Source organism: Chenopodium album, chromosome 26, assembly GCF_948465745.1.
Source record: "Chenopodium album chromosome 26, dcCheAlbu1.1, whole genome shotgun sequence".
In the NCBI taxonomy this organism is placed as follows: Eukaryota; Viridiplantae; Streptophyta; class Magnoliopsida; order Caryophyllales; family Amaranthaceae; genus Chenopodium; species Chenopodium album.
This window is the reverse complement of record NC_137859.1, coordinates 29,103,598-29,122,913: the sequence shown is the minus strand read 5'-3', so window position 1 is coordinate 29,122,913 and position 19,316 is coordinate 29,103,598. Positions and strand designations below refer to the sequence as shown.

At 32.8% G+C, this 19,316-nt stretch overlaps 1 protein-coding gene across 2 annotated transcripts; it reads left to right on the top strand.

Annotated features, from left to right (window-relative positions):
- The first annotated feature begins 1,955 nt into the window (after nt 1-1,955).
- LOC145616621 (serine/threonine-protein kinase PCRK1-like) lies at nt 1,956-12,455 on the top strand. Of its 2 annotated transcripts, none has more exons than XM_081671375.1 (5): nt 1,956-2,227; nt 3,458-3,873; nt 8,088-8,348; nt 8,598-8,720; nt 11,522-12,455. In XM_081671375.1, exons 2-5 carry the CDS (start codon nt 3,490-3,492, stop codon nt 12,023-12,025), a joined length of 1,272 nt encoding a protein of 423 aa, XP_081527501.1. In that variant the 5' UTR covers nt 1,956-2,227; nt 3,458-3,489; the 3' UTR covers nt 12,026-12,455. The 2 variants fall into 2 exon arrangements, with proteins under 2 accessions (XP_081527501.1, XP_081527502.1); XM_081671376.1 differs by lacking the exon at nt 1,956-2,227 and adding an exon at nt 2,332-2,486.
- Nucleotides 12,456-19,316: the final 6,861 nt, after the last annotated feature.

Here is a 19,316-nt window from a genome sequence, read left to right as displayed (position 1 = left end):
TCCAACGATTGTTGACAATATCTTGGACATATTTAACTGAGGGAGGGTTCGACCCTATGAACATGCCCACAACACTCATATTATAATTAATTAGGCCAAGAAAATTAAAGTTTTGTGGAGCTACGGCTAGTCCACCCAAACGGAGAGATTTAGCAGAAGGTGCTTCACCCTGGTAATTTGGGTGCCTATAGGGAGGAGAGTTTGCCATTTTAGAAGAAAAGAGAAGGAAGGGGGAAGAGGGAGATGAAAGAGCAGGGAGGGTTTCAATGGCTATTTATACTGCTCCGGTGTATCTGAAATAGTAAGGAGCAGCAATTGCATATCTTCCAAGTGGCAAAAGGGATGAAATTAAATTTAAATCAGTAGCTAGATTACTTCTGATAGTACTTGCAATGATTTACCAAGATTCATCAAGTAAGATTTTGGAGCAGAAGAGTGTAAAGATAGCTTTCACAGCATTGGTTGAGGGAACAGAACAAAAGGAAGATAGAAAGATTTCTTGGATAAAACTGACACAGGGGGCAACCTTGAACACTGATTGGTTGCATGTAAAATAATTGCTTTGAAAGTTGAATAGAAAATGATTTGAATTGGAGGAAGAAGTTGAAAAGCCTCACGTTTGAATTTAGAAAACACCACGGATAACACAAAACACACGTTTTAGTGAGATATGCTCTCGGCTAGAGGGAGAAGTTCTTGCTAATTAGCGTGATAAAAAGATCACGGATAATCTTATTGTAAACTTATTAGATTAAGCACGTGTCCATCAATAACATGAACAATGACTTGTTTTAGCTAGAGGTGTCAAAACCACATCTGACTCGATCCGAATTCGACTCGAAAAATATATTATTCAGATATTGACTTACATGAGCACAATAACTATCCATGACCCAAGTTTGAAATTAGACTCGACCAGTTCCAACCTCACTGAACCCATTCCCAGCACCTAAATTAACACCTTTACTTTTAGCAACACATACATATTCAATATAGATTAGATAGCAAACAAAACCACACCCAATCTGACCCGACTTGATCTGAAATCGACTCTAAAAATATCTGATCTGGATTTTGACTTGCGTGGACAATTGGACATAATTAAGCATGACTCAAGTGTTAAATTAGACTCGACCTGACCTGATTTCACCAAATCCGTTCTAAACATCCGAATTAACACCTCTAATTTGAGCAAAACATCTATATATATATTTATATATACACACACACACACTAAAATAACAACCGCTGATGTCATTACTGTATACGTGTCACTTTCTTATTTAATTTTTTTCCCTCCAAAATGCAAGGATGATGTCATGTTATTTTTTTTAAGCTACCCTATTTAACTACTTTGAAAATTAAATTCCATTTGAAATTTTAAATTTTGGGTTTTCTACACATATTATATATGTTATTTAGGGCCTATTCACATTTACTAAACTGAGCTGGACTGAACTGAACTGAACTGATTGGAGCTGAATTGAACTGAACTGAACTGATTGAAACTGAACTGAACTGAACTGAACTCAATTGAGCTGAAATGAATATTTTATGTGAGAGGGAAATTAAGAGCTGAACTGATCTGAACTGAACTGATTGGAAATGAACTGAACTGAACTGATTAGAGCTGAACTGAACTGAAATTAAGTAAATGTGAACCGGCCCTTAGTTATTTATGAGTTGTTAACAATAGTTAATAATATAATTTAATTGAAATTTTCTAATTAAATATGAAATTGTGCACTTTTGAAATTGTATATTCATATTTAATAGAAATTAATTAGGAAAGTGGAGGAAGTAGTTAATTCTATTCTTATTATAAAATCGTGCATTGCACGGGGTTAACCTAGTATCCAATATAAAAAAGATAGCAGACAAAATATTGGCAAAAGAAAAAGTTTTGGAAATAAAAAAAATGAAAAGCACAATCCTCGGAGATAGAGATGTCTTTTCCAAGCGAGAGTCTCATTTGGGTTGGTACTTCAAGCTGACTTCCACCTGCCGTGTGAAGACTTTTAAACACTCTCTTTTCTCTCTCTCTTTCTTTGTTTCTTTCTCTCTTTCTCGTGTTTTTTCTGAATTACGAAGATCGCTTGTCATCTCCTCTGATTTTTCTGCGCTCTTTCCTTTTCTCATGAATTATCTCTCAACTTGCTCCATTCTTTGAATATGATCCTTCTTCTCTAAATTAATCTATCTTTTACTCTTACAAACTCAGCACAAGGTAAAATTCGAGCTCAATTTTCTGGGTTTTTTTTTTTTTTTTTTTTTTTTTTTTTTTTGGGTATTGAAGATTGAAATATGGAAAAAAAAAAAAAAATGGGGGCTTGAATTTGTTGAGGTTTTAATATGATCACTACTCCGTATTTTTTTTTGTTGGGTTTGCATTTTTTTAGTTGCTTTCTGGGTAATTAAGGGGTTTGATCACTTTATATCTTGTTGCTTTTGGGTGGTTTAAATTCTGGTTTATGATTCTATTTTAGGTAATAAATACTTACTTGTTTGTATGTTTCCTTTTATGTAAGTTTTGTTTGCATTTGGATTATAAGTTTTTTGGTTATTTTTAGAATTTTTAGTTTGTTTGATGAAAAATTCAATTAGGAAGTTCTATGTTGTTGGTAATGAGTTTTGATTTTGGGGGTATTTTAGATAATTGCTTGTATTATGTTCGATATGGAAAAGCGGGGAAGGATATATGATTTTGGAGATCATTGCCAATTGTGTTTATGATGGATTTCATTTGGGTATGGGGATAGTCTAGCAAACTTGACATGTTCAAAATAGTAACAACCAATTTGAGTAATGTTTTCCTATGGATAGGAGCTTGTTTGACCTCTAATCTTAATGAATGTGATTGATTTCTTCACCTGCTTGTATATAATTCGTACTCGACTGTATGATAGTGAAGTTACGGTTTAAGTTTGTCTCAAAATGGAGAAGAAAAGGAAAGAAATCTTCCTATAAATGATAAAACTATTGGTTAAGTAAATTGTCTGTATTTGTTTGTTTTTTATACATCCTACCTTGGTCGGAGGTGCCGTCTTCTCCATAGATGTGTTCCCCTCATAGAAAATGTTGTTGAGATGAATTGTTCCTTGGTAGCAAAGGCAGAACATTGAGGAAGTAAAAGCAAGTATAAATTCTCTTACAAAGTGTGAATTGTACTACCTATACCATTTTTTAATGGCATTTTCTAGCAAGTTACAATTCTCTTGCTCCTTGGTGTGTATAATAATCGCATTTTAGGTTGTAAAATTGAATCTTTAGCTAATCAGTTCTTAGGTAGCTGCCAATGCTGGACCTTAATCTTTCTGGATTAGTATGCTTTTGCTAATTAATGACTGTTCTTCTTACATTTTTTTTTTTAGTTTGATTCTCTTTCTTTATATACCTGAATCATGTTCTCCAGTTTATCATTCTAACCTGCTCTTTCTCTTGTATTTCTTTTGCGCAGTGTTTGCACAACATTTTACTTAATAAGAAGCCATGGGGTGTTTTCCCTTCTCTGAAGTAGCCAAGAAAGGGGAGCCAAAGGCAATGAAGGTCGTATCTAATTTGTCTTCAAATTCAGCCCTTGGTGATGAAGAAGTAAATAGATCAGGCTCCGAATTCAATTCACAGAATGTATCTGATACAAGCACAGATTCCATCAGGAAAAACTCATTTTTTAGCATGTCTCAGAGATCAACATCCAATTTGAGAGTCTTCACATTTCAAGAGCTAAAGTCTGCTACCAAAGGTTTTAGTCGATCTGTTAGAATTGGAGAGGGAGGATTTGGATGTGTCTATAAGGGTATGATTAAGAGTGTAGAGGATTCGTCTGTGAAGGTAGATGTTGCTGTAAAACAGCTAGGAAAAAGAGGTCTGCAGGCAAGTAATTTATCTCAACACTCACTTCTCTAGATCATCTTTTTTCTTGCTTCTAGAACATATATAAATTCTTCCCGATGATAAACTTTCTAACTCTGGGACCAATAACATCTAGTTTAAAGTGGTTTGACTTAGTCTAAACATTGTCAACTCTGAATATAGTGTTCTGCAAAGTTGTAGTGTCTAGTGAGCACTAGCTTTTAATTCTAGGATAGTGTTTTGAAAAACTTGCCTAAAAACTACCAAAATTAGCCTTTAGTCTAGTATTTAACTTTTATTGTTTTTATTTTACCACTCCAACAAGTTGTGCTGAACATCGGCCAACCTTAAACAATAACATCGAACCATTAGTTGAAAGTTGACATCTACTATAACATACTACATAATAGAACTACTACAAGTGCCACTCTATCTAAATAGTATCTTACTTTTGTATCCCAGATGTCTCTTAGAATTCTTATGAATGTGCTGAAATAAGGGAATTTCATTATCAAATTTTCTTTGTGTGTGTGTGTGTGTGTGTGTTTGGGGGAGGGGGTGTGCGGGAGGTGGAGGGATCCTTTTCATGAATAACATACCTTGTAGTGTAATGTACTACCTACGGCAATCGATTAATACTAGCAATTTGGCAATAATTTAATGAGAAGGAAGGCTTAAGCTTGATTGATCACGAAAGAGAAGATTACAATTGATAACTTGAGGCTATCACTCTCCTTAGCAGCTTGAGGCTACAACTCTCTCCAAATGTTTTCACTCAATTTCTGGATAATCTCTCTCTTGCTACTACTACAATATTTAACTAAGATGGTCAAGCTGACCTTAAGGATACATGTGATTACTTAAAGCTAAATTAAGAAAAACATAGATAAAGCACAAAGAAACTAGTTGCCTTCCTTTCCTTCTTTGATCTTTAATTACTTTTGTCATCTTATCATTTGGAGTTGTCAAAGCATGGAGTGTCCTCCCCTGTTGCAGCCCTTGGTTGCACTTGATTGACTTTCCTCCTCCTTGCATAGACCTTGATCGAGGGTTGACCCGCATTGAGATTTGGGTTACTTGGATCCGTGACAATATACAACCTATATCACTCAGAATTCTTCGTTCCTGATATAATTTTGATTTTTTGATAATTAGTGTGCAACTGTTCATTACTAATGTGATGAAATGGATATACTCTTGCGAAACTAAAATTCAAGTTTAAAACTTTAGATTAAAATACGTGTCATTTATGCCTTTTGATATAGGTTTTTCAGCTTTGGGTAGTTTGCCGCTTCTCATTATGAAGGTTGACTTAGTAGCTTGTATCCCTCCATGGCTAAAGATAGGCAATTTATTGGGTAATATCTAACGATAAAAAAGAAGTCTTCTTTATCAATAAGGAACTAGAATTGTGATTTGTGTAAATCAAGCAGTAAAAAGGATACATTATATTTACTCCTACAGTGAATAATTGTATTGAAGGATTTTTTTTATTAAGTTGTTGAATTACCTATTCTTTCTTTTCTTCTTAATTATGAAGCTGTTGTTCATTGGAGGTTTTGCTAGTATTTTAAGAGCAATTATTCTCCATCCCAATGTCACATCCTCACCTTAATGAATGAGTTGGAGTGATCTCACTAAATCTTTGAATCTGAGTTGTTAATTTGCATTAATTCATCAAAAGATAAAATTTTGTCTGACTGGATTATAATTAAAAAAACAAATTCTGCACAGATCACAATGTGGTCAATAACCTCAGAAGGAAATTCATAAGGCTTGTGAGGACTAACTTAACAAGAATTAATGAACAACACGAGAATATGAAGTATGGAATATGGAAGGAGAAGAAAGGACCATGACTAGTTTATTAAGAGGAAATGCGTTATACAATATGTACAGTGAGCCTACATAAACTGCATACAATAAGTATATGTCAACCCATGCATATAATTTATACTTCTTGTTACATTCATACACTCAATGTTACCTTGGGCCAACATATTGTAAACCATCAGTTGATGTAGCATATGATGTGCTTTAACATTGGATTTAACATTATTCAGCATTACTGTCCTGAAAGCTGGTTGTTTGTTACTTTATAAAGCATAAGGTAATTCCCAAGGTTGGATATTAGAAACTTAATGACAACTATGACTGCAATTTATCCAGAACTTTCAAGACCTCACTTTAATAGAAATGGTAGTCAATCTCAATGTTTTTATTGTGTAGGAAAGAATTCTGCTTGTGTATAACCGAATCAGCAGATTAGTGGATCACTAAACATTTTGAAGATGTCAAATGAATCACTATTAGATAAAATGAGTGAAATTACTTTTGATGCACCTAGATCAGTTACAATTTAGAATTGTTATGCTACTCTCTTGCATCTTTTTTTTAGCCAATCATGAGGTAAGCCTGACCTTAAGCTAGAATTGACCACGTCATCATATCTCACATAACAATACACTTCTTCAAACTGGTAAGAGGCTGTGTTGAATATTGATTTTGCAGTGATGAGTTATGGTGTTACAATTAAGCCACATGTGCAATCTGTAACACATGCAAGAGCATTATCTGCTACCTACAGCCTTTTAATTGTCGTAAAATAAGCAAAAGATTTTTTTTACATATCTTTGGGAAATAACATTGCTAACCATAATGCCTTTAGAATTAGTTCCTTAAAGTGTGCATGTGTCCCGAACTCTATGTAGTTTAATCCAAATCTCAGCTGATTTCTGCATTATCCCTCTTTACACAAACAATAAGCCATGAAATTATCATATCTTGATATCCTTGGACTTTAACTTCTGAGTTCACATACTTTAATTCAAATTTTTTTAAAAAAATCATAAAGTTTGATTATGTCATGGATCAAGATGATGGAATTTGCATTGTATAATTGCCATTTATTTAAGAGTTGGACCTTGCTCTTGGTTAAATTAACAGAAAAATGATATATTTTGACAATGAGAAAACCGAACAGAAGAATTCAGTAAGATGGAAATGGCTAAATGTGAATTTAAGCATATAGAAGTATTAAGGAATTGATAAAGAAACTGATCAAAGAGTTAGAGTTCGTGGTTCCCTCTGTGTTACCATGTTGAAGCCCAGGGAAAGTACTGTATTGGCAAAGGTTGGTAGAAGCAAAAGTGATTGTGAGAACATACTGAAAGGAAAAGAAGGCATAGAGATTTCTTTGAAGAAAAATAAGATGTGTAATCTGGTACGAAGAGCTAAGCACATACTTTGTTAGTTTGTTGAGCAAAATCTCAATATCAACCCTACAGCAGAACTTACAGTCTGCTTTGCTGAGCTAACCTCATACTTTGGTGAACTAGCATCCTGATATGTAAGGTATAGAAGGCAAGTTCTTGTCATGGAAACAGTTTTTTTAAGTCCTTCAGGGAGCAGTGAAATTGGTTAAAAGTTCTAAATTTGTCCTGGTATTAAGGTTAGGCTGTTGCTAGTTTTGTCCAGGTGTCAGGTGATTCTATGGTTTCCTTAGATGAAGAATAATCTCCTTTTAGAAGATATTAGATTGCCTTTAGCAGGATGATATCCACAAGTATGATATCATGGGTAGTCTCTTGCCCTCCGAATCATCTTTATTTCTTTGTTCTTCTTCTTTATACATTTTACATATATCCTTTGACTGTGGAATCCATTTGTGAGGCTTTAACCTTGGCAATCTGAAGCCTTTTAAATTTTCTTGAAATGAAGTTCTTATGTTCATGCTATAGTATTTTATTAGAAGTTTGTTTGGGATGCGTTAAGACTTTTAACTCTGATGATGATTAAGATATTTGTCAATAGTTGAAACAGCCCTTCAAAAAAAAGAGAAACAATAATGCTTGCAGCAAGAATTGCATAAACCCTATGGATATTTGAGTAAACTGAAGAGCCTCCAGGTAGTGTGATTATATGGACATTTTCAGTGACATGGTGAACTTTATTTGTTTGTACTCAATGAGATCCATATAGAAGTACTGCATTACTGGCTAAGTAAAGTATTTTTTTTTACAACTATGACGAGAACTTGCCTTTGTCAGAAAAATGCACGATTTTAATACTTTTATGCCATCAAAATCTAATACATAGATTCCTCAAAAAAAATCTAATACATAGATAATTTACAAATATTTGACGAAGATCATGGCTGGTTAACATGATGCTAAATTTCATGTTCTATCCAGACATAAAACAGCTGCTCATTTTGTGTTATGTCTGTCTTACAGGGCCATAAAGAATGGGTTACAGAAGTTAGTGTTCTAGGAGTAGTGGAGCATCCTAACCTCGTCAAATTGTTGGGTTTTTGTGCCGACGATGACGAGAGAGGCATTCAGCGGCTTCTGATATATGAATACATGCCTAATGGAAGTGTGGAAGATCATTTATCTTCTAGGTCTAGGACACTTCTACCATGGGCTATGAGACTAAGAATAGCCAGGGATGCCGCTCGTGGTTTAACCTACCTTCATGAAGAGATGGATATTCAGGTAAATGTGTATTCCAAATCAACAAGTAATCAAAGTAGTGCCTTTTCACTTTAACTTTTCTTAAATCAAAGTATTTGCTATTCTAGAATTGTTATTTGCTTGGCCCTTATTTTAACTGTATATGACAAAATTTCTCCATCGTTAGTATTGTTGTATATCATATATGGAGTATGTGGATATGAAGCCAATGTTGCTTTCTTAAATCAATCTTTTCATCTTCATTTTCTCTAATCAGTTTTCTGCAAACAGATAATCTTTAGAGACTTTAAATCCTCAAATATCCTATTGGATGAGCAATGGAATGCAAAATTGTCTGATTTTGGGCTTGCCAGGTTGGGCCCTCCTGATGGGCTGACCCACGTCTCAACTGCGGTATGTTATTGATTCTTTCATGTGTTTGCTACTCATTTCTTGACCTCTCTGAATTTGTGATATAAAATTGCACATTTCAATGCATTGTATGACACCCGTACGCAACAGGATTCTTAGGATCCTTCAGCTTCTTTCTAAATACTAAATTTTAGCATGTAATCTAAATCATCACGCCATTTATTCTTGTTAACCCATCCGATCATCCCACTTAGAATATCTGATTCTCTGTAGCAATACTTTTTTTTTTTTTTACAAAAATAAAAAAATAAAAAAATAAAAAAAAACAAATAAATAAATAAATAAAATGATGGTATTTACGATGGTTTTTCAAACTACTCAAACCATTTATGTATGTGTTTGACCCGAATTCTAAGGTGTTTTTAGAAAATGATTAAAGAGGACATATTTCGATAGAGTGGGAGTATCGGTATCCTTATAAATACTATCTGATTTAATTCACATTTAAGGGCTGGAATCCAAAGTATGTGCTTTTAAATTGTTTTTGTTTGACAGACTTTACTGCCACTTCTAGTTTGGTAGGTAAATGGTGGCACTGGTAATAGTAAAGACCTTATATGTGAATTTAAAAAGACATGCTAATGTCCATGGTAATGCAACTTTATTCCCACGCATGTGTTTTTCTTAATTTATTATATTACAAATCATGACCATTTTAGACGTGATATTGAGTGGTAATAGGAATTAATGAATACTTAAAGGTGAAAAATATTACTATAAAGGTTTTTGAGTGGTAATGGATAACTGGGAATAATTGAATACTTGAAAATGAAAGTATTACTGTAGAGTGTGTTTTGAAACTGATTTGGATCTCTCAAGACTCTCACAAGGCTCGCAAGCTATAATAACATTGGATCTTCGGATTTTAATAAGGACTAAAGAAATTACACTAAAATTAAAAGGATAGTAGCCTAATTCTCGCAGGAATAAAGGGTCTCTTACTAGTCGCAACTAGAAAATGATCACAAGTCGCAACAAGTGATGTTTTTGATTAACAATCAAACGAGCAACGCTCAAAGGATTAATTCCCATAACAAATCTCTCTCATTCTTAAACTATTATTGATATACACCCATATTTATAGGGTGACAAATCGTACAATGATAAGATAGAAAACTAATAATTTTATCCTAAATTAAGATAAAATATAAGAATCCTAATCCTAATATATCTACTAATCATATTTTAACCAACTACAATCCCAACATAAATAAATTAAATAAATAAATATCCTAATGACTAAAACTCTTAAAGCCTAAAAATAGGAAAAATCCTTTCAAGTGAAAGGTAAAAACCCATAGGCAAAAATCCTAATAATTAATAATGACTAAAAGATAGTGTAGGCTTTTTTAAAATTCCATGAATTTTCAATAATACCCATTTTGGTCTATTGCTCCCGCATCAGAAACAATCCTTACAAATATATGTATAACTTCCTTACCAATAGCTAGATATATTTGCTTATATTCCTTCTCAGTCTTCCTTGCTACTAGACTTTTCACCCTCATTGAAAAAGCAAAGAAAGAAAATATGCTTAAAAGATGGATACCCTCTCCATTCCAAAGACATAGTCAAACTTGACACACATGTCAATGCATGAGTTTGATCATTAATATATGTAATTAAACATTAGTAAAAACTATGAAAAAGATATTATTATTATGAAACTTCGTATTAATACCTATCTAAAAAATTTTACATGATAACAGTGCTTTACATACGTTACTATAAAGCTATAGTCAAAGTTCATGTATGAATAGTGAAAAAAGTCAAACTGTGTGTCAATTATTCTGCAACGGAGGGAGTGCCCAAAAGGGACTGCTAGTTGTTGGAAATGGTAGCCTAATGGTATAGGTTTTCGGCCAACGTGAAAGGGTTTCTGGATATGACCATTAAATTGTTGAGGGCCAGCATGTTAGCCCAGTTTTATACGAAATTGAAAGAGAAAATAGGCAATGTAAAATAATTTTATTTATAGAATTTACATGTACTCACTTTTATCTTTCTCCATCTTTTTTTCTTGCCTATTCTAGCCCACCCATTAGCAACCCGCAATCCACGTTGACCCAACCCGTGTTGGTCCAATGAAATGTGACCCTCTTTTGACCATTCCCTATCGAACCGCACCGCCACCAACCTAACCCACTCAACAACCAGGTGTACATGTCCAGGTTCATTTTCCCATACACTACAAGGCTTTTTTTTTTTTTTTTTTTTTTCTTTTTTCTCAGTCTCCAGCATTGCAATGAAATCATACTGGAACTTATTTTTCTGAAGTAGTTTGAACTGGTGGGTATTTTTTTTTTCTGAACTTAATGTATATTTGAACTTATTTTTCTGGTGTAGCTCTTATTTTTCCTAAAGTGAACTTATTTGAACTTATCTTCCTTATTTACCCTATTGTGAACATACATGAGCTGAACTTATTTTATACTTATTCAGACATACTTTCTTGAAAAAGTGGAAATAAGGTGGCAAGAACAGGGCATATGCCTCTATATTACATATGGACTGTTCTTCACAATAAATCTGATCACTTTCATTGATTTCTTCCAGTCATCCTTTTAGAGGATGATCTTTTAGTTAGAACTTAGAATGATGACAAAAAGTTTGATGTAGTGATGTCTCATATTGGCTTGTGCAAAAGACCATTTCAGAATACTTTTGCTGTAGGGCAACTAATGGAATATTGTATGGTGTCATTCTAGCTGTACTGTCATTCTTAAATGACCTACTGACCTGTTTTTGACGAATTCTTTGTTTATGATTATTGTTTTTGTCAGATTGTAGGAACATTGGGATACGCTGCTCCTGAATACATCCGAACAGGACGCCTAACATGCAAGAATGATGTTTGGAGTTATGGGGTTTTCCTTTATGAACTTATCACAGGACGACGTCCTATAGACAAAAACCGCCCTAAGAGTGAGCAAAGACTTATAGATTGGGTGAGACCATACCTTTCAGACTTGAAAAAGTTTGAGCTGATTGTAGACCCAAGGCTGGGTAGAAACTATCCTCTCAAATCCATACATAAGCTTTCAGTTGTTGCAAACAGATGCCTAGTTCGACAACCAAAATCACGCCCTAAGATGAGTGATGTCCTAGAAATGGTGAATAATATTGTAGGGGCATCAGCTGAATTAGCGGTTCCCCTACCAATCATGACTTCAGACACACATGAAGCATCCAAAGATAACCGTGAGCAAAGAACTACTGGCTCAAAATGTTATGATGATAGTTGGCTTGCCCGTTTGTGGAGACACGCCTTTAGGAAGGCTTTTTGACAGCATTGGTAATAGCCTTCGCTACGAACTTGTTCTTGTGTAAACTTACACGTCTGAGACATAGATCACTTTGCCAATTGGCAGTACCTTCCCTAACCTGTGTCTTCTGAATAGCGTAAAACAAGCAAGAATTGCCATTTTGAGGAATCATTCGTGCATTGGAAAACAATTGTGTATATTGGAAGTGATAGTAATTATTGTTTGTATTGTATTTTGAGGAACTAAAGATTCATTGATGAGTGTAAATTGTAAATTGGTTGTAATATTGGGGACGGCGATGAATTTTCCTCCCTTTTGTAGTTTGAAGAGCTAATTAGGTGCCGCAGCAGGTAGCAGTTTTGGGAGGTTTTTAGCAAGTACTACTACTGTTGTATGCTTGTACGTTACAAATCTGTGTAATATAATTGAGAAATTTATTGTTACTCTTTAACTTTCTTCCAATCTTAATTCAAGCGTCGTTATTGTCGTCGTTTACATGTTTAGTTTACCTTAGGGCCTGTTCACATTTACTTAATTTCAGTTCAGTTCAGTTCAGCTCCAATCAGTTCAGTTCAGTTCAATTCCAATCAGTTCAGTTCAGCTCTTAATTTCCCTCTCACATAAAATATTCATTTCAGTTCAGTTCAGTTCAGTTCCAATCAGTTCACTTCAGTTCAATTCAGTTCAGCTCAGTTCAGTAAATATGAACAGGCTTTTAGTTTTGTAGTTTTGTTGATCCGATCAATTTATCAAATGAAGTCTTTTTTTTTATATATATATATATTTATAATCAAATGAAGTCTTATTAATATGTATTATTGTGTTTTTTCTAAATATTTAGCTTTCATAATTTATTCCATTATGAAATTAATAGATACTAGTATTTAGCAAAAACAATTAACATAACTAAAATCATGTTCCAAGTGGAAGAGTTGAGCATTTTGACAAGTTTGCATTTGTTGTGGGCCCCACCCTTTTTCTTGTTCACCATTGGACAAATTCATCATTATTTTAGTTGTAAAGTGGTAATTCTAAATTTTTACTCACTTCTACTCTAAGGGCCTGTTTATATTTATTTAATTCCAGTTTAGTTCAGTTCAGTTCAGTTCAGTTTCTAATTTTCCTCTCTTATAAAATATTCAGTTCAGCTCCAATCAGTTCAGTTCAGTTCAGTTCAGCTCCAATCAGTTCAATTCAGCTCAGTAGTAAATGTGAACAGGCCCTAAAACCAAAATACTTGCTTGTTAGGTGAACATGGAGAAGAACCCTAATTTAAATGGTGCACTAATAAAAAATGAACTTCAAGGGATTGAGTACTATATTTCATTTTAAGTTGTAACATAAATTTCTTTTTTTCTTTTTAATAAAATGCATATTGTATTTTATTTCAACATATATTTTGTCTAACAGTACATGATCTTTTCAAAAAAAAAAAAAAAAAAAAAAAAAAAAAAAAAAAAAAAAAAAAAAAAAAAAACAGTACAAAATGATTTTCTAATGTCTAGTGGTTTAATTAAGAAAAAAAAATGAACAGTTGTATGGAGTAGTACGTATGTTATACTAGTATGAGGCTATCAACTTTTTCTTGGAAACCAATATTTTTTTTTTTAAAATGTTGTTGTATTGGGAAATTGACTAATGTATATTAAATAATATATTTGAAAAAATGTGGTAAATCTTGTAACATAAGAAACAATGAATTTAATTTCTTTTTTCCAGATGATAACAACCTACAAGTACATGTTTTTTTTAGCCGGTAGATATTTCTCGTTAGCAAATAAGTAAGGGTTTGTTTGGCACCATTTTTGGTTTTCAGTTTCTTGTTTTTTTTTTAAAACTAAAAACCAAAAACAGGAAACAAGAAAAAGGTGTTTCCACTTTTCTATTGTCAGTTTTCAAAATTATTATGATTTTAATAACTTTTAATAATTTTTTATTCATTATGTGACATATATTAAATATTTTTAATAAACAAAAAACCAAAAAACAGAAAACCAAAACAATGTCAAACGAGCCCTAAATTTTCAGTTTTTTAATATGTGTCCATGGGCACACGCTAGAAAAACCGTTATTACGGGTTCGTTTGACATCACTGTGATTTTTTGTTTTTTGGTTTTTTGTTTTTTAAAAGTATATGATACGAGTATATGTCAAATAATGAATAAAAAATTATTTACTTTTTTTTTCTTATTTCTTGATTTTGGTTTTTAGTTTTTATAAAAACATGAAACTTAAAACCAAAACGATGCCAAACAAGCCCGTAATAACTAATAAGCCAAGTGCAATTTATTACATTTATAATGTACAAATATGAAATAATACAATTATGTTGTAATTTTTTTCTTATTTTATTTATTTATTTATTTTTTTTTTTTTTTAGGGAATAATGGTGTAAGACCCTCTCCAATGGTGAGACTCAAGTGAGTATCTTAGGAGAGAGAATATTTTTTGCAATGTATACCAATAAGGCCCTGTTCTTTTGAGCTTCTGGGCAGAGCAGATTTCAGCAGAGCAGAGCAGAGCAGATTTCAGCAAAGCAGAGCACAGCAGAGCAGATTGAAGCAGAGCAAAGCAGAGCCGAGCAGAGCAGAGCAGATTTTATTATTATTATTATTATTATTATTATTATTATTATTATTATTATCATCATCATCATCATCATCAGTATTATTATTATTATTATTATTATTATTATTATTATTATTATTATTATTATTAATATTATTATTATTATTATTATTATTTGTATTATCATTATTATTATCATTATTATTACAACTACTACTACTACTACTACTACTACTATAATAATAGTAGTAATGATTTATTATTGTTATTAAATATTATTATTATTATTACTACTACTACTACTACTACTACTACAACAACAACAACAACAACAACAACAACTACTACCACTACTACTACTACTATTATAATCATTAAATTTTATTATTAAATATTAATTATTATTAATATTATTAAATATTAATTGTATTATTATTAAATATTAATTATTATTATTATGAAATATTAATTATATATTATCATTATTAAATATTAATTATATATTATTATTAAACATTAATTATTATTATGAAATATTATTTGTTTATTTATTATTATTAAATATTAATTATTATTATCATTAAGTATTAATTATTTATTATTATTATTATTAAATATACATTATTATTATAATAATTCAATATTAAGTATTAATTTTAAGCAGGGCAGAGCAGATTGAAGCAGAGTAGATTTCAGCAGAGCAGAGCAAAGCAAAGCAGAGCAGATTTCAGCAGAGCAGATTTCAGCAGAGCAGAGCAGCTCTAAAGAACGGGGCCTAAGTTGGTTACTAAACTTAGCAACTCCAAAAGAAAGTTGCTTAAATAGTCAACTTTGAGTCTCATTTGACAAAAAGTGTGGGCCTATATTAATATTATAATATGTTTTGTAATTTATTTAAGTTTTAGTTTTATTTTTTTTTTGTAAAAAAACTTATTATATGATTTGGTGGGCCATTAATTGAAACTTGAAAGTGAGATTAGTATACTTTAGAATGTCTCACCATTGGAAATTAGACTTAACATGAGTTGCTAAATTGAGAAGTGGGTTGGGTATCAGGTATCGAGGATTTCTAAACCTCTACCTACTTGATACCACTTTGGTCTCTACCAAGTGGGGACCAAGTGTGCTTTTGCCGACACTTTTGTCTTTAGTGGTTTGGTTCTGGTTTCAACGTGGATGGTATACCAACAATAGCCAAGTTAAGCTTAGATGGTACTCTTCTTTGATACCTACGAACTCTTAGATGGTATTTCTTTTTAATACCTTCAGTCTCTTAGATGGTACTTCTTTTTAATACCTTCAGTCTCTTAGATGGTACCTACAGTTGATACTATCTAATACCTTTTTAATACCAACGAACACCTTACTGGTACTTACAAACTTATATATAATATTATATCAACTAACTTTTACTTGTTTCTTGATTAATGACTTTTAACGGTACTAGTTATCACAACTCTACTACTTATACATCAAAATAAGTTATTTTAACAGTTTAATAGCCCACCATGCTTTGCAATAATTATTATTTAACTAGAGAGTTTTGACCAATACCTGAACTTAGTCGACAATGGAACCTCCGGCGTTCTGAGCTTCCGGCTTTACCAAGGTAGCTAACCTCAACCCTGTCTTCCTTAGATCAGGCTCAGCACAGATCTATTTCGTTTCCTACCTTAGACCGTAATCTCTAACTAAACAATCCTTACTGTGTTTGTGATGGAAATATTTAAACAGAAAGATAACTCATTTGATATATAAGGTTCAAGGGGATAACGTTCCCTTCTTGAACGAAACTTTTTATTTAATTTGAAAAGATTACAACACTCATATATTACAACACACACACACACACACAAACTGAAAGCTTAAACAGACATAAGCTGAACTAGAGTTTTCTCTACTTTAAGAGAGATGGAGAACCAATCTATCTCTTAAGGTGAGTATTTTTCTCTAGAGGACTCTCTATTATTTTCAGAGTAATTCTCTAGCTAACTCTTCCAACTCTGCCTTCACTTCTTTGCCTAATGCCCTTTATATAGGGGAACAAAGTTACATAGGATTCCTACCAAGCAATTCTATACCATTGCTTTTTACAGAGATATTTTAAAACAGAAACCATTAGTAAAACGTGGCTACAGTGAAGATTCCTTGCATTATTGCTGGTGTGGGCTCAGGTTTCCATCATATTTTGTAGACTGTCTTTGTTGTCCATACTTTCTTCGTATTGGACATACATTGGGTTGTCTTCTTCTATACCTAGATCCATCACATATTTAGCTGTATAGGATTCATCCCATGTGACAAAGATCTCCAATAAGTGCTCTTTTCCTTCTAAGGATAAATATCTCCCAGCTTCAACTTGTTCTAAATAATCATACACTGATTCGCCATGTAATACTCCTTCCTCTAGATAATTCTTTAACCATTCTGGTGCCACTATAGTAGTATTTCCCACATGTATTATGACTGGTGGTTCTTCCTTTAATGCTATGAACTGGTTAAGATACTGAGCAATATAGAAAAATCCATAAGCTCTTGCTTCTGTAGGATCTTTTACTCGTTTCTGCTGGATACAGATTGGATCTTTGAGTTTGCGATGAACTTCTTCAAACATGATCAGGAAATGAGGAGAGCTAATTTTTCCTTCAATCATTTCGATGTTTGCACTTTGTACTTGGACTTGTTCAACTCTTCCTTTGTATCTTATAGCTTCGTAAATTCTCCTAAAGACATACTTCTGGAATTTTGTGAGTTTTTCAAAGAACGTGGTATTACTACCTGGAAATGGCACAATACTATGGACCATCCCGTAATCCCAAGCTCTGTAGTGCTCTGCTACATAAGGTGCCCTCCATTTAGGTGAATGTGGATGAATTGACACAGTACCCACTCTGGAATTGGTGTTGAACATTATTCTACTTCCCCATAAATCATAGACATCATACATCTTGTATGACCTTGATACGACTAGATCATACCAGAACTTAAAATTATTATCTTGTATTTTATTTAGTATAATATCCTGAATATCAGGAATGAGCCTCAGGATTATGATCATTACTTCATACATTAGGAATCTTCGAACAGCTACATGACAACTTTTAATCAAACCATCTCGGGATCTCTTTTTTGATGAAACGATCATGGCCTCCATCAAGGCCCAAGTGGAGGGTGAAACCCGCTCCATTATTTTATTAGTCTCTTCAATAAGAGTTTTTCTCTCTGCCTCCATCTTTTCTATTTGATGGGCAGGAGGTTTTTCCGACGTCTTGTGCTTCTTCGTCATTAGTCAATTCTCTGGTCAAGCTGTCTGCTAAAGAATTCTTTGTTCCCTGTATATGTTCAACAGTAAAAGAGAATTGGTTAAGCCATAATTGCCAACGCAGGAGTCTCCCTTGCGCTTGCATATTAGACAAATTCTTTTTAACAAAACCGAGTATGCCTTTGCAATCTGTTCTTATTAAGAACTGTTTAGGGGCTAAGAAGATTAAGAACTTCTCGATCCCTCTAATGACTGCAAGGATTTCCTTTTGCATTGTAGGATAATTTAACTCAGCTTTATTAAAACTTCCACTGCTATATCTGCAAAGTTTTTCTCCTTCTTTTATTTTTAAGACAACGCTCCAGTGCTCATTACTAGCATCTGTTTCAAGGATTAAATCATCTTCACTGGTAGGTAGTGTTAGTACAGGAAGATCTTTACACATAGTTTTTAAATTTTTAACAATTTTAAAATCACAATCCTTCCAGCTCCAAGTTAATTTTTTCTTGAGTTTTTGTTGTAATGGTTTTCCTAATAGAGCAAGATTTTCTATGAAATCAGAAGCATAAGTTAAACATCCTAGAAATCTTTCTAGTTGTTTTCTATCTTCAATTTTATCAGGAAATTTTTCAATCTTTTCTAGGATATGCTTTTGCAATATTATTTGTCCTGCTTTAATTTCTAACCCTAAAAACTCAATTTCTTGTTTAGCATATACACATTTATCTTTTCCAAGGATTATTCCATGTTCAGCACATTTTTGAGTTATAGCTTTAAGATCATTCTTATGCTGTTCTAAATCCTTTGAGAAGATTAAAATATCATCTATGTAAACCAAACAACAATGATTAAGTTCTCTAAAAATATTATCCATTCTTCTCTGAAATATTTGTGGAGCATTTTTTAATCCAAAAGGCATGACTAACCATTCATAATGCCCTTGAGGAGCACTAAATGCAGTTAATGGAATGCTTTCTTCTTCCATTTTAATTTGCCAATAACCACTCTTACAATCCATTTTAGAAAACCATGTGGCTCCTTGTATTCTATTAAATAACACAGTTTTATTAGGAATGTAATAGCCATCAAAAACAGTATTGTCATTTAGTTGTTTATAATTAATGACCATTCTAGCTTTACCTCGTTTTTCTTCTGCATGGTTTCTAACCATGAATGCTGGACTGTTATGAGGACTCTTGCTATTCCTAATTAACTTCTATTTCAACAATTCTTTTATTTGCTCATCGAATTCTAATATATCTTGGTAGGTATAACCCATTTGTCTTACTCTGATAATCTTATTAGGATTTGTTAAAGTTATCTTAGCAAATGCTTTATCCCTTTCCCAATGCTCTAGAGGATTTGTTGAATATAATTTTTCACATAACTTTTTTTGTTGCTTATTAATTTGATCTATTAATGATGATTCACACTCAGAAATTCTAAGTGCAACCTCTCGTTGTGTAGGTGTAACTCTATCAC